The sequence below is a fragment of the Poecilia reticulata genome, linkage group LG12 (genome assembly GCF_000633615.1).
Source record: "Poecilia reticulata strain Guanapo linkage group LG12, Guppy_female_1.0+MT, whole genome shotgun sequence".
Classification (NCBI taxonomy): Eukaryota; Metazoa; Chordata; class Actinopteri; order Cyprinodontiformes; family Poeciliidae; genus Poecilia; species Poecilia reticulata.
Window position 1 is genome coordinate 2,119,441 of NC_024342.1, and position 17,192 is coordinate 2,136,632.

A 17,192-nucleotide genomic window follows, 5' to 3' on the forward strand; every position below is an offset into this window, starting at 1 on the left:
ACTCTTAATAGCAAAATGACTAATAATAATAATAATAATAATCCATTTTATTTAGAAAGCCATTAATGTTTCCAATTGAAATCTCAAGGGACTCATTCACACACTGATGAATGAGTTGGTGTGTGACAGGGTGATTGTAGCCACAGCTGCCCCGGGCAGGCTGACAGAATCGGTCTGACCAACAGCAGCAGGCAGGCTGGGTGAAGTGTCTCTTCCAGGGTCAGAATTCCAGGGGACAACATCAGAGTTACAAGAAAAATGTCAGAAATTCAGAAAAAAGAGTCAGAATTCTGAGAATAAAGTCAAAATACTTTTTTTTTTTTAGTGGTCCTGATCTTCTATAGAAATCTAAAACCACATTTCGTCCCTGTGACACTGGGAAGCTCTGTGGTCTCATGGGGGGTCAGGGTGGGGCGGTCAGGAGGCACCACCTCTGATCTGTAAACATTCTCCCACGTCAACATGAGCACGTGCCCTCCTCATCCTCCTCATTAGCTGACGCAAAGATGCCTCTGCTGCTGATTGGTCCAAAGTTTTACTGTTTTGCCATTGTGTGTGTGACTGTGTGTGCGCGCGCGCGCGTATGTGAGTGTGTTTCTGATCCAATGCTAAATAAAAGGCCTGAGCAGAACTTGTCCGACCAGCTGTCTCAGGGACCCAGCAGAACCGACAGAACCAGAACCATGTTCGCCGCCTGCCTGGAGGTCCTGGGGATGATCCTGTCCGTCGCCGGCTGGCTGCTGGTGATGATCGCCTGCGGGCTGCCCACCTGGAAGGTGAACGCCTTCATCGAGGGCAACATCGTGGTGGCGCAGACCATCTGGGAAGGGCTGTGGATGTCCTGCGTGGTGCAGAGCACCGGACACATGCAGTGCAAAATCCACGACTCGGTGCTGGCGCTGGCGCAGGACCTGCAGACGGCCCGCGCCCTCACGGTCATCTCGGCCGTGCTGGGGGTCGTCGGGCTGACGGTGACGGTGGCCGGGGCGCAGTGCACCAACTGTCTCAAGGAGGAGACGGTGAAGAGGAGGGTGGTGTACGCCGGCGGGGTCGTCTACATCCTCTGCGGGCTCTTCGTGCTGGTGCCCCTCTGCTGGATGGCCAACAACATCATCACGGACTTCCACAATCCGAAGGTCCCTCCCGCTCAGAAGAGGGAGATCGGGGCGTCCATCTACATCGGCTGGGCCGCCGCCGCGCTGCTGCTGTCCGGCGGCACGCTGCTCTGCTGCTCCTTCTCCCGGGGAGCCAGAAGCTCCTTCCCCATCAAACTGGCTCCCACCAAGACCATCACGGTCAGCGGCGAGTTTGACAAGAAGCACTACGTGTAAACCCACTGGAGGACAGTTTTGTTTATTGGACTTTTAGTTTGGCGGAAGCCCGTCCAGTTTCGGACGGTTCGCTGACCCGGAGCTCAGAAGTTCGCAGGAGAAAAGCCTGTAAAAATATGAATGTTGTTGAAATGAAGGTGAATTACTGAGGCGGTTCGTAGCGGGTCAGCACCGCCAGGAGCCTGAACTCTGAGGACAATCAGAACCAGATCATTATAACTAAGGGCTGGGATGTGGCGAGGTTCCGATCCAGTCACTGACTGTAAAACCGAGCAGGTGTTGTGGTTGAGTTTTCTACTGTTTTTGTCATTTTTGTACAGATTTCTTTTTCTTATAAACAATAAAGCAAAATGTACTGTACTTCCTTTTTTTACATAAAGAGTCTCATGTGATATTTGAAGTATTTTCGTTTTTCTTTAGAAAAAGAAATTAAGTAAGAAACATGAATTATACCAATACTGACGGAAGGCTAATGGGACAGATGCAGGGCTCTCTGGTGAACATGGTAACAAGACTTCAATTCAGAAACGAAGATCTCATCTTTATTTAGGGGTGAGTTAAATTCACTAGGGATTATCTTATGCATACAAATTGAGCCTTTGTGGAAAAAAATACTTTTTAAGACAATCAGAGTGTCTATGAACTTTGAATTAGTTGCATTAATATGGAACTATAATTTGGGATGGGCACATTTCTGTTAGAACCTCTTGAGGATGGAAAAGAAACATGGCAGAAAGGCAGATGGGCATCGATTTAAAGGCAATGGTTTCAACAGGAGAGGAACGTAAATACCGAGAGCCATCTGTACTGTCAAAGTCTTTATTAAAACTTTTAAAGGCAGAAATAGAAACATGGAAAAGAAAAAAATAAATAAGAGGTTGGACTAAAGATTATCTGGTTCCACGCCTAGAACGTTAACTTAATGGAGGGGAAAGTAAATCCAGAGATGGTACAGAGCTCCAGCGTAACGCCCTCCTCCATGGCAACCATTTATTCAAAGTCTTTTGGACTTTACTTATCTAAAACAATTGTGACAATATTCATTTTAATCAGATCATTTTAAGTATAAGTTATTGTCCTGTTCAGTACTGATAACATTTTTAGTTTAAAAGTGTAATATGTTTTTTTCCAGACACATAGAGCCATTTTATAGCACAACTCTGTTACCTTCAGTTGTTACAAAAATGCTGCATATTAAACGTAATTTGTTGCCTTAAAATTGGGCATCTGTCTCTTTAAGAAGTTCCAGCTCCTTCCAACACTCTGCTTTCAGCACAACATGGCTCCTCCATCAGGCTGTTTACAACCATCCTTTAGAGCACTGAGCTGAGTGGAAGTTTGACAAACTCAGTGTTCCACCACTTCCACCAGGTGTTTGCTAATGGCTGCTGGCTAGTCTGAAGGAGCCGAGTGGTGAGACTCAGCTGGAGACTGCAGCTCCAAGGAGGAGCTTTGTGCAAATATGTAGCTATTTGAACAAGTAGGCATTTAGGCTCACCTGAATGATTGCCATGGGAGATACAAGAATTTTTTCAAACATGCATGACAAAAAAAAGCTACTTCAACACCAACCACTTTAAATTTTTTATTTAGAAGGGGTTCCAGTGCCCAACATTCTCCAACTAAATGCTCCAAACTGAATTTAAGCTGAAATCAACATCCAAATGCAAGGAGAATAAAATTTTATATTTTCATTTTTTCTGTCCTTTCCATATTTCATTGTGTTTTGCATGTCCTGGGAACGTCACACAAAGTCTGTCAAACTGCAAATCTAAGAGTCTTTCATACGTCTACATGTCATAAACGAAGGCTTTCAGCAGCCTGTTAAACTGACTGACCTAATACAAACTGACTGACCTAATAACGGATCAAAAGTTGCTTCAGCAAAGTGTCACTTTAAGAGCCTGCACATGTATTATTGACTTGTCAAGTTACATACCAAACCTTTCAGATATATTATAAATAAAATAAACATCTGAAGTTTCATCTTCAAAGATGAAGTTATTTGGACAACGTGTGTGAAGACCTAAACAAAATCCCCTACCACACCCTGCTAGCTAGAGGAAACCTTCAGGAACTTGGCCCCCATAAGTGCTTGTGTAAAAGCTCCTGTTTGTATGTGAAATAAATAGGACTATTAAGCTGAGGTTGTGGTAATCAGGTTGGCTTTTCACACGCGGTAAACGAGTGGCGCGGCTGCAGCGAACAATGCTCCCTATCGTCAGCACAATCAGCAGGGAGCCATTCCAGCATCCGGAATCTTGGCCTAGATCAGCAGTCAGAGCCTTCACATGGAGTAACGGAGAGGAAAGGAGTAAACACACACACACACACAGACTGGAGCTGCTTCTTCCCACCATCATTCCAAGCTCAAACCGCTGCGTTTTTATTAACACCTGCACATAATAAATTACAATCAAATATGTACACGCTGAGCGCTGAAAGGCATGTGAGGCAAACACACGGTGTGTCATCACACACACCTTCAGATAATGAATCAAAACTGTTTCAATTAGAGCGTCTTTAACGCAGCGGAGAACTAAACATTCTGATGATCTGCAAGTGTGATCACAGTGTTCCTATTACACAACCGCTCCTGATGTTACAATGCAGAAATAGGTCAAGACGCACGAAGGCTCTGTCGCCCCCTGGTGGTCGGACCTCTGAATGGCACATGATGAACAGTGGAAAAAAAAAAAAAAAGGATTCTGGGAACGGTTTGGAACAGTACGTCAACATAAACCCAGAAACCTCTACACTTAAAATATGACATTTGGAGAAAAGATGTCCTGATTTTAAATATTTTAAGAACTGGACAGTAAAGCTCTTATTTCATTTCCTATGTGTTTCAATCAATGCCAGAATATCTTGCTGGTTTAAAACCACCTGAATCTTCTCTTCAAGCCTCAGCTAACATCAACAAAAAGGCCTTTACCATTGGGAAAACGACAACAAAAAAAAAACCTAGAAAACTGTATTTCATCCGGGATAAAGTGTCCATTTAGTGCAGAAGAGCTCCTATGACTGGTATTCCTTCAGGATCTGACCGGCGATGACCAGCCTCTGGATCTCGCTGGTGCCCTCGTAGATCTCCGTGATGCGGGCGTCGCGGTAGTGTCTCTCAGCGGGCATGTCTGTCACGTAGCCCATCCCGCCCAGGATCTGGATGGCCTGAGTCACAACACAGAAACAGAACAAGGTTTTACATCAACCAACGCTTCGGTTCTGCTCCTGTCCTCCGTTTGCCGTTTCCTTACCTGATGGGAGCAGAAAGTGGCAGCTTCAGACGCCGCCAGTTTGGCCATGGCTGCTTCCTGCGGGAAAACACAGACAAAGAAATGTCCGTCACTCATAACTGTAACAATGATCAACTTTTTATTTGGTTCCTGTGACCTGAACTGGTTTGATCACTGAATGTGTTTTTTTTTTTGTTTTTTTTTTACCATTGTTTAGTTTGTTTTTTTTACACAAAACAAGACAAGAACTATAATAAACTAATCCCCAAAGTAAAGACATATCAATTTGATCCCATATGTTTGTGGATTTCTTTCATTGCGGTTTTTTTTTGTTTTGTGTGTTTGTTTTTTTACCAGGACTTTAAGATGTCAATATGTTTAATCAGTTACATCAATTTTAAACTCGTTGAATTTATTTAATTATTTTAAAAACATAAAAACCTTTGTGCGTTTCTGGTACATCCCTTAAATTTAACATAAATCCGACATCGTCAGTTGAAATAGCAAACAGATGACAAAGCTGCTTCTCTTGGTCCACAGCGAGTCAATTTTTGCTTTAAAATGATTTGCTTGGATGCTGGTAAACACAAGTTGTGCTAAAAATAATTAGCATATCAGCAAAGCTATTCAGGTCTAAAATAGCATCTGAATGCTAAACAAGTTGCAGCAGCACAAACGTTCCAAACAATCGCATTTTACACCAATCTCATGGTTGAACAACAAAATACTATATATCTTTGCCTTTGTCGTTGTATTTTTTCAATACTTTAGCAGGAAAAAGGGCTTTTGAATAGAAAATGTAGCTTATTTTGTCAGTGGGCCATACAGTTTAATTAAAATGAGTCATTCCTTTCCACCGTCACCACATGCATGCTTAGTATTAGTGATTGTTGCAAATGTTTCGTCAGATAGAAACTTTTTACTAGTTGGAGTAATAAAGTGAATTTTACCACATTATCAAATGATTACATATAAAACAGAGTTTTAACCTGTTTTTATGATCAGAACTGAACTGATTCTGTAGATTAATTGAATCCATTTGTCCTGTAAAGTCCTGGAGATCTTTGTCATGTAGCAAACTGACTGAAAGTGAAGAAACCTACAACATGATTCACCTGTGTCCGACTGTAGATGAGTTATTTCTGCATCTAAACTCTTAAACTTTGTGACATGAGAGCAAAGGACAATAAATTATGAGGAAATGTCTGAATGAGGTCAGATTGAAATATTGAGTGTGTTCCATGCGTTGCGCAGAGGGACACGGTTTACCTTGGTGAAGGCTTTCTTTGCGTCTCGGAGGAGTGAAGCTTTCCAGGTGAGCAGGCGGGCGCTCTCTATGGCCACGGCCATGTCAGCCAGTTTAAACTGGATCAGGTCGACACAGAGAAAAACAAGAGTTCAGTCTGAGGGACTGGCAACCTGGAATTAAGAAACTGTTTATAAACTCCTAAACTGAACTTCTGTTTTCTCTGACGTCCATTTTTACCCGGTAACACACTAAACTGAAATGAATCGGACTAAAACTGGCTCTAGCTCTGTAGCACGCGGTCCCGTCTGAGAGCGGCTGGTCTTGCCTGGATGGCCTGCAGCTTGCCAATGGGCGCTCCGAAGGCCGTCCTCTTGTGTGCGTAGTCGGCGGCGCAGTCCAGAGACGCCTGAGCGATGCCGAGAGCCTGGGCCGCGATGCCGATCCGCCCGCTGTCCAGGGTTTGCTGACGGACGCACAACAGTCATGCAACTTAGACGTAAATACCACTAGAGGACACAAACATCATTATTTGCACCTAAATATGCAAAGTTTTGTGTTGAAATAAAAAGGAAAAACGTGGAGTGAACTTTATTAACTGCATAATAAACACATTAAATAAAACAGAATCACAAAATGTCACCATCACAACTATGGCTATGGGACTTTTATCATCATTAGTATATTATTATTATGGCTGCAAAAAATGATTTTAGTCATCGATTAATCTAACCATTATTCTGATGATGAATAGATTAAAAAAACAAATCGTCACCTTCTGAAGATTTTTCACTGAATATTGTAATAATAGAAATGCATGCAAATAAATACATTTTCCTTTTTTAAATAAGAAATCAAACATTTTTTTGCCTAAAATACAGCAACTGCATTCATTTAGTGAACACTTGATCATTTGTAGTAAAGGAAAATTCTGCAGCTAAAAAATAATTCCAACATCAATATGAAAATCTCAAGCCTTTCTGCTGGATTTATCAATACAATGTGGGGCTAATCTGCCAATTTTTTTTTTCTTTGGATTAATTGATGAGTTATTAGACAGGAAAACATGCTTAAGATGAGAATTTGAGCCAGGGGGAGCCAAAACTTTCACTTGAGGAGTTCTGGGTAGAATAGATTTTCAGACATTTTATTTCTTGCAAAATATAAAATTTTTGTACAGTTCTGACTTAAATACTGCTCTGAATATGTTGTTCTCTCAGCAAACTTTATTTAAAATCTGTGCAGTCTAGTTGACGATTAATCGCCGACTAATTTTTTTACAGATTATTTCAATTATCAATAAATCATTTCATTAATGTTTGATTCCTGTTAGTGTGACCTGCTTCTCTTTATAATCGTAACTCAATCAGTAGCAGTGGATGTCCAGCAGCCATCCAGCCAGTGAGCAGCAGGAGGGGCTGAATGTAAAGATTTACGACTGCAGTGGTGATGAAGCGATAGAATACCATAGCGATTTTGAATCCGGCGCCGCGGGGCCCCAGCATGTTGTTCAGTGGGATCCTGCAGTCCTCCAGGATGATGTTTGCGGTGGACGAGGCCTTGATGCCCAGCTTGTCCTCCTTTTTTCCCAGAGAGAGTCCAGGGTGTGGCATGGGGATCAGGAAAGCACTGATTCCCTGCAGACACAGACGGAGGGGGAGGAAGGGCGAGTTAGAGGGCGCCGCTTTCTCTCTGCAGACAGAAACGCCGTGTCTCACTGCCGTGCCTTGTGTTTGAGCTTCTTATCTGTGGTTGCGAACACAACCGTGGCCGAGGCATCCCAGCTGTTGGTGATCCAGGCTTTGGTTCCGTTTAGCACCCACTCCTCTCCGTCCTGATGGGCCATGGTGGAGGCAGCGCCTGCATCACTCCCGTTTCCTGATGTTTAGGTTCACACCGTTAGATTACTGCATTACTACTGAATGACTGCTGGAGCAAAGATCAGGCAGTCGTGAAAACAGAACACACACTGTGGTTTTAAGCTTCAGGAGAAGCTAGTAATAATCAGTTCCAAAAAAAAGAAAGAAAGAAATTCTCAAGTTATTTCAGTCTAATCCCAACAGATTCTAGGGTCTGTTTTTATTAAACAGGCTGTGAAAGACTAAGTACACCAATGATTTCCATTCAATAAAAAGCAACATTATTTATCTCCAAGAGAAATTAAATCTTGTCATAACTCATAATTCAAGAGTCTTCAAAGAGTTGCTTTGGACAGGAAGGATTTCCAGTAGCAGACAGTCTCGCGACAAATCCGGAAAGGCCTCTGACTGAAGACTTTTGCTCAAGCAGTAAATAATTAAATCAATTAATCGCATAATAATCGTGCGGGCTAGCTTACAGTAAAACATGCATCTGTGTGTTCTGCTCAGTTTCATGGATGTCCTGTTAAAATAGTGTTACAAATGGTAGCTATGGTTACCTGGCTCGCTGAGGGCGAAGCAGCCCACCTTGTCTCCAGCAGTGAACGGGCTGATCCACTGCTTCTTCTGTTCCTCTGTGCCAAACTTCAGGATGGGCCCGATGTACAGAGACTGAGAATCACAAAACAGTCCCAGCATTAGACCAGCGCCGTCTGCCTCGCTCCTCCATGCTGATTGGCTGCTCCTACGTTGTTAACGGAGACCACCACGCCCGTGCTGGCGCAGCCTCGGCTGATTTCTTCCACGGCCAGGCTGTAAGCCAGGTAGTCCATCCCCGCTCCACCCAGCTCCTCCGGCACTTCCATGGCCATCACACCCATCGCCCCCAGCTCCTTTATCTGAACAAGCACAACAATGGCCGCCGTCATCTTTCTTTCTACACAGGTCATGATACTTTCTACGCAAAACAAAAGATCAGTTTAGACACAAATTCCTAGAGCGTGATGAAAAACCATTTGACTCCCAACAATTTCCTTTGGTTTTGTCGCAGTTAAAATTCATTTTGATATCAGACATTATTCACCTGTGGAATTTTAATAAGGTTTCCAGAAAATCATGGCACAAAACACAAAATCTTTCTATTTTCTTTTGATAAAAACATGCCAAATAACATAATTGTGAACCATTAACATAATTATTAATCTTCTGCAGTATCTTATTTCACGCTTGAAATAAGACAAAACTAACTTCTGAGTAACTTTTTACTTTAGCAAGATATGAGCTTGTTTAAAGTTAATAATTCAACATGGGGAAAGTGTTTTGTTATAAATGAAGTCATCTGCCAGTGGAACTAGTACTTTAAATCAACCTTTTCTAACATTCATCAGTACAAAATAAGTAAAAGTATGGATGATTCATCCTGATATCGTATCAATATCGGCCAGTACTCAAAGGTGCAACATCTGTATCGTATTGGAAGTGAAAACATTTCATCAGCACACCTCTAAAAACAAGACAGGAACAGAGACTGAGCCGTCGGTCATACTTTCTTTAATGTGCAAGACTCATGTTAAAACAGTAAAATAACATTCAGTACCATTTCTCTTTTGAATCAAATCTTCATTTTTTACTTGAACTAAAGTTTACATATAATCGATCATTAACAAATCCTCTTGTTGTGCAGCTGTGTGTGTGTATTTGTGTGTGATAGTACCTGTTTAGCAGGGTAAACATGCTCCTTATCGAGCACGGCAGCGATGGGGGCCAGTTCTCTGTCTGCGAAGTCTCTGCAGGTCTGCCTCAGTAACTGATGCGTCTCCGGCAGCTCGGCCAGCTGGGACAGACCGCGGCTGCCATGGAGACAGACGGCTAGAACTGAGGGACAGAGGAACACGGACAGGGATCAACACAGAGGGCTGATGCTTTTGCTTAATGTTGATCATTTAAAAAAAAGAAAAGAGAGATATTAAGAAACCAGAGGAAATACAGCAAAGTACTAATATTATTTATTTACCCAAAGCAATTGAAAAATATGCACTATTAATTACAATTCCAATTATTGGTTTGCTTTATATATTAAAAAAAACATTTCATAAAACCAGGATGTAAAATGAATTTACTGCCTACATCAGAAACTGAAGCAAACTTTTTTTCTCCACTGTTGGTTCCATAAGATAAACAATAAATATGAATATATCTAAAAGTATAAATTAAAGGCATTTAGAAGTGAATTTGCATTATGTAAGTGATCTATTTGATAATGTGGGATTTTGTTTAGAACAGCATTTGAGTGGTGGGGCTCTGTCTGTAGCCTGAATGATGAATTTTTAAGTACTTCTTATAATCATGTTCTCTTATCTAAATAAATACCACAAAAATGGGGGGGCGGGGAATCTCAGCTCCGTGATTTTGGCAGGGGCCGGAATATACACTGCTCAAAAAAATAAAGGGAACACTAACATTTAAGTGAACACTGAAGTGTTTTTTAGCAGTATATTTCGGTTCAAATATAAGATTAAAAACGAAGGGGCTGTTGCATTTTATCTACTTTGACTGTCCACCACCTGTTTTAATAAATTGGAATGTATCGTGCCTGTTTTTATGGCTAATTTATATTTTAATTGCCTCTCCCACACATTGACTTGACAGATTTTTGCCCCGGATGCCCTGACAAAGCCCTCCTTAAAATCTTCGAGAACGAGCGGGAGTCGAACTCGTAACCTCCGGGGCCACCTGCTCTTCCACCCGCGCCGCTGCATGTACAAAAATAAATTAGGGTTTATTTTGATCCTTTTCGCCACTGACATAGTTAAAGATAACCAAACTATGGTCAATTAGGCTGCATAAATTAAAGTATTATTAATGTATCACAATACACTGCCGAGAAGTCCGCACTGACCAGCAGCAGGGTCTTTAAACGCATCACTAGCTACCTAGCTATAGTTTGCTCATTTAGGTGAAAGGTCATTCCCACCATCAGTAACCTTCATCAAATTAATGACCCCCTGAATGCAACATTTAAACAGCAGCACCGGGTGCTCTGATTTCCTCTGTGTAACTAAGTCGGGAGCGGAAGCAGTTTTTGATTTTCACAGCTAAACTGAAACCGTACATAGCCAACGAGCTAACTGGAAACACAGCTACATAACGCGCTACTTGCTTCCAATCCCAGCGGGGAGAAGAGAGAAAGATCACCCAGGTTTGGGTGATCTTTGTGTGTGATAGGTGATCTGGGGTTAAACTACACAAGTTACAGGTGTCAAGTAATCCAAGATGCGAGCACACAGCTGTTTGTGCTTTTAGCCATGATACTGTTAAATAGCTCTCACTTAACTAACCCGTTTCTAACATGATTCTCTAACTTGTTTGAACGTTTTCCATTGGTCTTCTTTTGGCTTTGTCCTCAGAAACTCACCTTTTCTAGCTTTAAAAAGTGCCGACATCGTACCTTCCTCACGGTACAATCCCAGCTGAAAGTTTATGAAGTGATGTGTTGCCTTCAGGGTTTATAGTGATTGTCAATACTATATTAGGTTGGAAGAGCATCATTCGCTGAATGAGTTGACATGGTGCGATTCATATGAAAATCTTAAAATGTCCAATTTTAAAAAAAATTCAATGTAAAAAACAAAAATTGCTTGTCCTATCCATCTCTTACCATTTAGGATGACCTTTTAAAGCTAACATTAAAAGGTGTGTTTATATAATTTACGAGCACACCTAAAGAGGACAGAAGAAGAAGAAGAAGCATGTGGACCACGTGACGCATTGCTGGATTCACTGCACCTCGTAAACAACAGACCTCACTAGAAACGCAAAGGAAAAAAATTACACCAATCAATCGGCAGCATTTCGGAGTATTCAAGGGTAAAAGTAGGGTTACAGTCAACTCATCTCTTTCATAAACCGGAATGAATTGATTATTTATATTTCAATTTTCTGTACACGGGCAAAATCTTAATTAGATTTTGTCTTGCAGGTTGATTTTCATAGCTGAAGAAATAAAGTTATCATTTCAAAGCTGATTTTTGTTTTTGTTCAGATTATATCAAACTGACATTAATTTTCTTTGATGACTTTAAAGCACTGAAGTGACAATTAGAAAAAAGTTCAGCTCAAAAACCAAATTCGTAAGGGCATGTTTTTCCACTGCACTGTACATAAATGTAATACATCAATATATGAAGTTGATGCCTAAAATTCAAAGCAAATTTCAAACTTTCCATTGTGAGTTGTTACCAATGCAGTTTGTGTCTGGCGCTTGATGTAGTTTGCTTTGTCTTATTTTTATGAGAAATACAAAATAATTATATTAGAAAAAATGTAATGAATGAATCCTTTGGAATTAATTAGAACATGCTGATGAAAAATTCTGACTTGTTCGATGATAAATCAGGAGTGAATACATTTCAAACTGAGTCATTTTATCCCTCTATTCTTCTATTCATCTCTGTATAATTTCCATGTTCAGTTTGTTGCCTCAACCACATAAAGTACATCGTGCAATTAATTCTGTAAGGTCAAGAGGATCGATATTTTATTTGCCTTGACACTGCGAGACAACAAGATCCACTCTAATGTTTGACTCAGATGCCAGGGCAGAAAAATGAAAGATGTAAACAAATGAGTTATATCACAGTATAAACACAAAACATACCACTTTGTGTAAAATAAATAAAGCTTATCCAGTCGCAAAGGGATCAAGTTTTTCACGTTTATTTTTTAGCACCATAAAAAGTCACTTAATGATGTCCAGTGTATTGCTCTCGATCTCTCTTTCCTTTGGGATGGAGCAACGTTGTCAGAGGTCAAGGAAAGGACCAGAGAATTGGAGAAAGAAGAAGCTTGGAGAGATAAAAAGCTTAGAGAGCTACAGCAGCACCAGGCGGTCAAGCAGGTGTGTTTCACTTGCTGGCGGTGGTGAAGGTGAAGCATCCTCTCTGGTGGAACTGCATGTCCCTGATGCGGCGCATGGACTGGATCTGGGGCTGGAAGGCGCAGAAGTCGTTGTAGTGTCTATAGTCACCGCACTCAAACAGGTACTGGTAGCCTCTGTATCCAGGGTACTGGTAACCCACCCAGCTGAGAGACACATGGAGAGGGAGGGAGTGTTATGTGCATCCCTGAGTACTTAGCTTTTAATTGCAGGAGACGATGAGGTTCCAGAGGTCTTGTAATAAGTTTTCATATCCTATCCTTTATGTTTTCCAAGTAGATCTTTTTAATCTCTGTGAGTCTCTGAGATTGATTTTACAAGGTCAACTGGAGCTACTTGATCTCATTTATGATCTTGTGCAGGACTCACAGAAAGGTCAGTGGTCATGGTTGTAATCAATACAGAGTTTAGGGAACAAGGTTCTAAGGAATATTGTTGTCTATCACTAAGAAGAGATGCTTTATTTGGCCTTATTGGTCATTAGTGGAGCCTAGAAGTACAGAGTTGCATTTAAAGAAATTATCAAGTTATATTTCATGCAGAAAAGTTGTTTGGTCCTCTGTTTTGCAAACTGGTCTATTTTGGGACTTCACATTGTGACTGGGGTCCTTGGTGACATTACAGTGGACACTTCACACATATTTTAGGGGCTATGCATCTTAGGACATTATGCAGGTTGATCAATAGATTATGAGTCTCTTTTAAACCTTTGCAGTTTTTGAGGGAATTGTTTAGGTATTTATAGCAGGTAAAATTCGCTGTCCTGAGTCGTGGTGATAAATTAAATAAACTTTTTGGAGCATAGCTGTTCATCAAGGGTCAGATTAGCAATGTTAGCAATATTTAACTTTCCAAGAGGTTTATATTGTTGGGTTTGAAAAGATCTCCCAAACAGATTCTTGTAGAATCCTAAAAAAACAAAACTCCTTGGACTTCAAATAAGTCTAAGAAATATCTCTGATGCCTTTAAGAAGGTTCTGGTTGAAGCTAGAGCTTTAAGGTTTCCTTAAAAGGGTTAACAGGGTCAGAAGGATATTCAAAAGCTCCCCAAGGAGCTATCAATAACTATCTGCCTGACCAAATGTGTGTCCACTCACGCTCCTCCTGGCACCCTCACGCTGCCCACTCTGTCGCAGAAGCCGTGCGCCCAGAGGGTGGGCACATCATCCTCCTGAATCTCCATCTTGTTGCCCTTGAAGTCGGAGAGCTCAAACAGGCAGATCTTGTGCTCCAAGCTGTCCTGCAGGGAGAAAAACCAAAACACACAGAGAGAAATTTTATTCCTGGCATTTATTCCTGACTTTGTGTCAGTGTTGTCAGTGATTCTACAGAGGGCAGTGTTGTTCTAGTTTTAGCCCTCAGGGACTGGAACTAAAGCTCACTGAGGTTCCTCAATACACACCATCTTTACTGTAGTTGCTATTTTTAGATAACAGTGTACATGTGTCAGAAATAGTTTGAGTTTAAAATGAATCAAATAGGCTGACAATGCAAATATGGAGAATGACAAGTTGTTTTCTTAAAAAAAAAAAAAGATGTGATTATTAATATTAAGCTTTTATCTGGTTCAGGCTTTACTTCCTTCAAACAGCAGTAAACAGAGTTTGGTGAACAGGGACATATCCTGTCATGTACTATTTAAATTTAGCCTAAATAAAAATGCTGAAAGTCCAGCCTTTGTCCAGCCGCTCTGATGTGGTCACAGTTCTGCTCTATAAAAAGAGACATTGAAAGCTGAGCTTTGTTTGGCTCAGCATAGCCTGGTTGAACCTTTTCATTTTCCACCACACCAAGACATCAATGGATGTAGGAATCCTTTCTATACTGAAGGTTTTTCACCTTTCACTGCATATGAAATATGGCTTCAATGGCTGTTACCATCCAATGGATGGTAAAGGACATTTAAATTTCCATTTTTAATAGTCTTGATTATACTCCCATCTGACATATGTTTTCATTAAAGGTGGAGTATTATGTATTTTTCAGCCACATAGTGCACAATAAAGTAACTATCTTGTCTTCGGTGGTTATAAAATATGACATCAAATTTGACGTCATAAAAATTTGACTTTGTAATTTAGTGCGTTGAAATTGGGCGTCTGTCTCTTTAAGAAGCTCCTGCTCTTTCTAAAGCTCCACCTTGTGGAAGTCATCACAACATGGCTCCTCTATTAACCCTTTCACAACATTTTTACCAGTGTTGCACTGAGAGGTAGCTCCTGTAATGAACTTAGCAGGTGCGCAGTTTGCTAATTGCTTCTGGCTAGTCTGAAGGAGCTGTGGGTGAGTAGCAGAAACTTTGAAGCTGCAGCTCAGAGGAGAAAATGCACCTCGGAGGCAGCACTAGGTCCACCCAGGCAACACTCCAGGTATGTTTTTCATGAGGAAGTAACAATTGACATAACACCGCCCCTTTAAGTTTGAGTGTTGACAGTACCATGCGGATGGGCCTGAGGGACATGAGGCAGTCGCTGCGGTAGGAGTTGCTCCAGGTATCCCAGCGAGGATACTCTCCCTTCTCCAGGATGAACATCTCGCCACGGAAGTTGGTCTGCTCAAAGGCAACGAAGCTAGAGAAGGTGGGTGGGTTGGGGGGTGAGGGGGCCGGGCAAGGGGATTCAGGGAATAAACACAGAGGAAGGGAGAAGGAGGACAGCAGAAAAGAGCAACACACATGAAGAAGAGAAGTACACAGAGGTTGGAGGTGCTCAGATCACTTTTCTGTGTGGGAACTTACGGGCCGCACTCCACAATGATACTACGCACTCTATCCATGCCACGGTCACACACGTTCATACACTCATTCTGGACCTCCATCATCCTACCCTGGAAGTTCTCCTGGTCGAACAGCATGATCTGCACAGAGGGGATGATGGAAGTGTTGGGTGGATTACAGGAAACTCAGTTTAATCCTCTCTAATCGTGCAGACAGATGTTGCTCATGTGATATCCAACTGGAACCCAGTCAGAATAAAGTTTCACTTTTAAAGTCATGCTTTTACAGCCTGAAACTAGAAATTATGTTAATATGAATATAAAATATATTTCACAACTTATCATAATAGGCTTTGGAGGAAATCTCTGTTTTTGTCATAGATATGGACTTTTTAGAAACAAAAGTGACACTTTTGGAAAGCTCTGAAAAAATTAACTTTAAAAAAAAAGTTTAACACTCGGTATGAATTTATCTACTGTATAAATCATTGTGATTTTTTCTGCCAATTATTTAATACTTTTAGTAAAACTGGACTTTTAAAAGCTCCTCTAATCTGGAACAAACTTCCAGAAAACTGCTTATAAAGCAGCTTCCTTGAAAGATACAGTATGTAACTATTATAAAAAGAAAATATACATACATGTTTTTAACATATTTGTTAAAATTGGTGATTGACAGCACTAAGACCCTCTTCCTGGCTCTGATTGGTTGTTACTACTGGGAGGAGGCAGCGGAGCTCGATTTTTTCAGACTGTTTCATATACTGCCACAACATAGTGACAGTGTGAACAAATATAATATAAAAAATATAGTTTACAAAAGTTACATACTGCAGCTTTAGGTCTGTCCACTGAAATGAAAAATTAATAAAATTTCTGTTCCAACCTCAAGTTATTCCCTTGAAAATGATATTAGAGTCTAAAATCTCTAGAGAATTTTGCATCTCACTGTTTCTACATCTTCCACTTCTTACTTGCTTGTTTTTCCACTGTTACATCGTCTCCAGCTGGATTCCTTCAACGATCCCACTCAACTCTTTCTTCATGGCCCGACAGAACAAACAAAATCTAAGCTGATGTGCACTGATGTTGCAGCGGTGACTCACTCTGTAGGATCCCATGCCAGGATCGCCGGTCTTGGTGGCCTTGCTGGTGGCAGCTGGAGCTGGGGCTCCCTTGTCCTTGGCATCAGCGCCCTGGCTGGAGGCGGACTTGGCAGTCTGAGACATGGTGAGGGGCTTCAGGAGAGTCTGTGCGTCGGATGCAGGAAGCCGAGGAGGGGGCAGAGGAGGGGGGCATCAAAAATAGAGGTGTAAACAAACGGAATTGTGAAGGTTGATGCGAAAGAACGGGAAGAGCTCCTAAACATTAACATCATCTGGAGGGAAATGTTGGTAGAAATGCGCTTTGTTAGGATTTATTGCTGTTTATGTTTGGCTCATTTGGATGCTACACTTCTGTTTGGGCCTTTCCCCTTGGCTGAGATAAGGGGTAGGAGGGGGGGGCTTGTGGATGACGGGGAGTGGACCCTTTCTCTGGATGTGCAGCTCTGGTGCTGGGCTGTGTATGGCTGTGTCTGTGTGCCCTTACCTGCGTTAGTACAGCTTGCAGTGCCGTGTGAGGGAGGCTGGCTCGTGCTGGTTCCGTCAGAGCTAGACCCAAGCTTTTATACCCTGGCAAAGGCCAAACGTATGGGCTCACGGCACAATAGAAAGCCTCGCGTCATCACAGTTGGCCTGCGCCAAAGCGGCAGGTCATCGCATAGCCTGGAAACACTGCCGGCCCCCTCTGGCCTGCCTGTAAGCATTTCACTGTCAAAGGAAAGCACTGACCCAGGCAGTTTTATCCCGGGTTGGGCTGCTGGGCCTG

General features: G+C 41.7%; 3 protein-coding genes across 3 annotated transcripts; 1 reads left to right on the top strand and 2 right to left on the bottom strand.

Moving 5' to 3' along the window:
* The first annotated feature begins 377 nt into the window (after positions 1 to 377).
* cldn5b (claudin 5b) lies at positions 378 to 4,280 on the top strand. The gene has a single exon (XM_017307843.1). It carries the CDS (start codon positions 507 to 509, stop codon positions 1,329 to 1,331), a length of 825 nt encoding a protein of 274 aa, XP_017163332.1. The 5' UTR covers positions 378 to 506; the 3' UTR covers positions 1,332 to 4,280.
* acads (acyl-CoA dehydrogenase short chain) lies at positions 3,682 to 11,300 on the bottom strand. The gene is made up of 10 exons (XM_008423189.2): positions 11,088 to 11,300; positions 9,387 to 9,547; positions 8,422 to 8,571; positions 8,233 to 8,344; positions 7,540 to 7,691; positions 7,280 to 7,450; positions 6,142 to 6,279; positions 5,837 to 5,932; positions 4,589 to 4,645; positions 3,682 to 4,502 (listed from the first exon to the last, which is right to left on the bottom strand). The coding sequence occupies exons 1-10, from the start codon at positions 11,113 to 11,115 to the stop codon at positions 4,350 to 4,352; spliced, it is 1,218 nt and encodes a 405-aa protein (XP_008421411.1). The 5' UTR covers positions 11,116 to 11,300; the 3' UTR covers positions 3,682 to 4,349.
* Positions 11,301 to 12,372: 1,072 nt separating this feature from the next.
* On the bottom strand, positions 12,373 to 17,024 carry crybb1 (crystallin, beta B1). The gene is made up of 6 exons (XM_008423191.1): positions 16,914 to 17,024; positions 16,430 to 16,573; positions 15,346 to 15,464; positions 15,046 to 15,178; positions 13,706 to 13,848; positions 12,373 to 12,754 (listed from the first exon to the last, which is right to left on the bottom strand). Exons 2-6 carry the CDS (start codon positions 16,550 to 16,552, stop codon positions 12,577 to 12,579), a joined length of 696 nt encoding a protein of 231 aa, XP_008421413.1. The 5' UTR covers positions 16,553 to 16,573; positions 16,914 to 17,024; the 3' UTR covers positions 12,373 to 12,576.
* Positions 17,025 to 17,192: the final 168 nt, after the last annotated feature.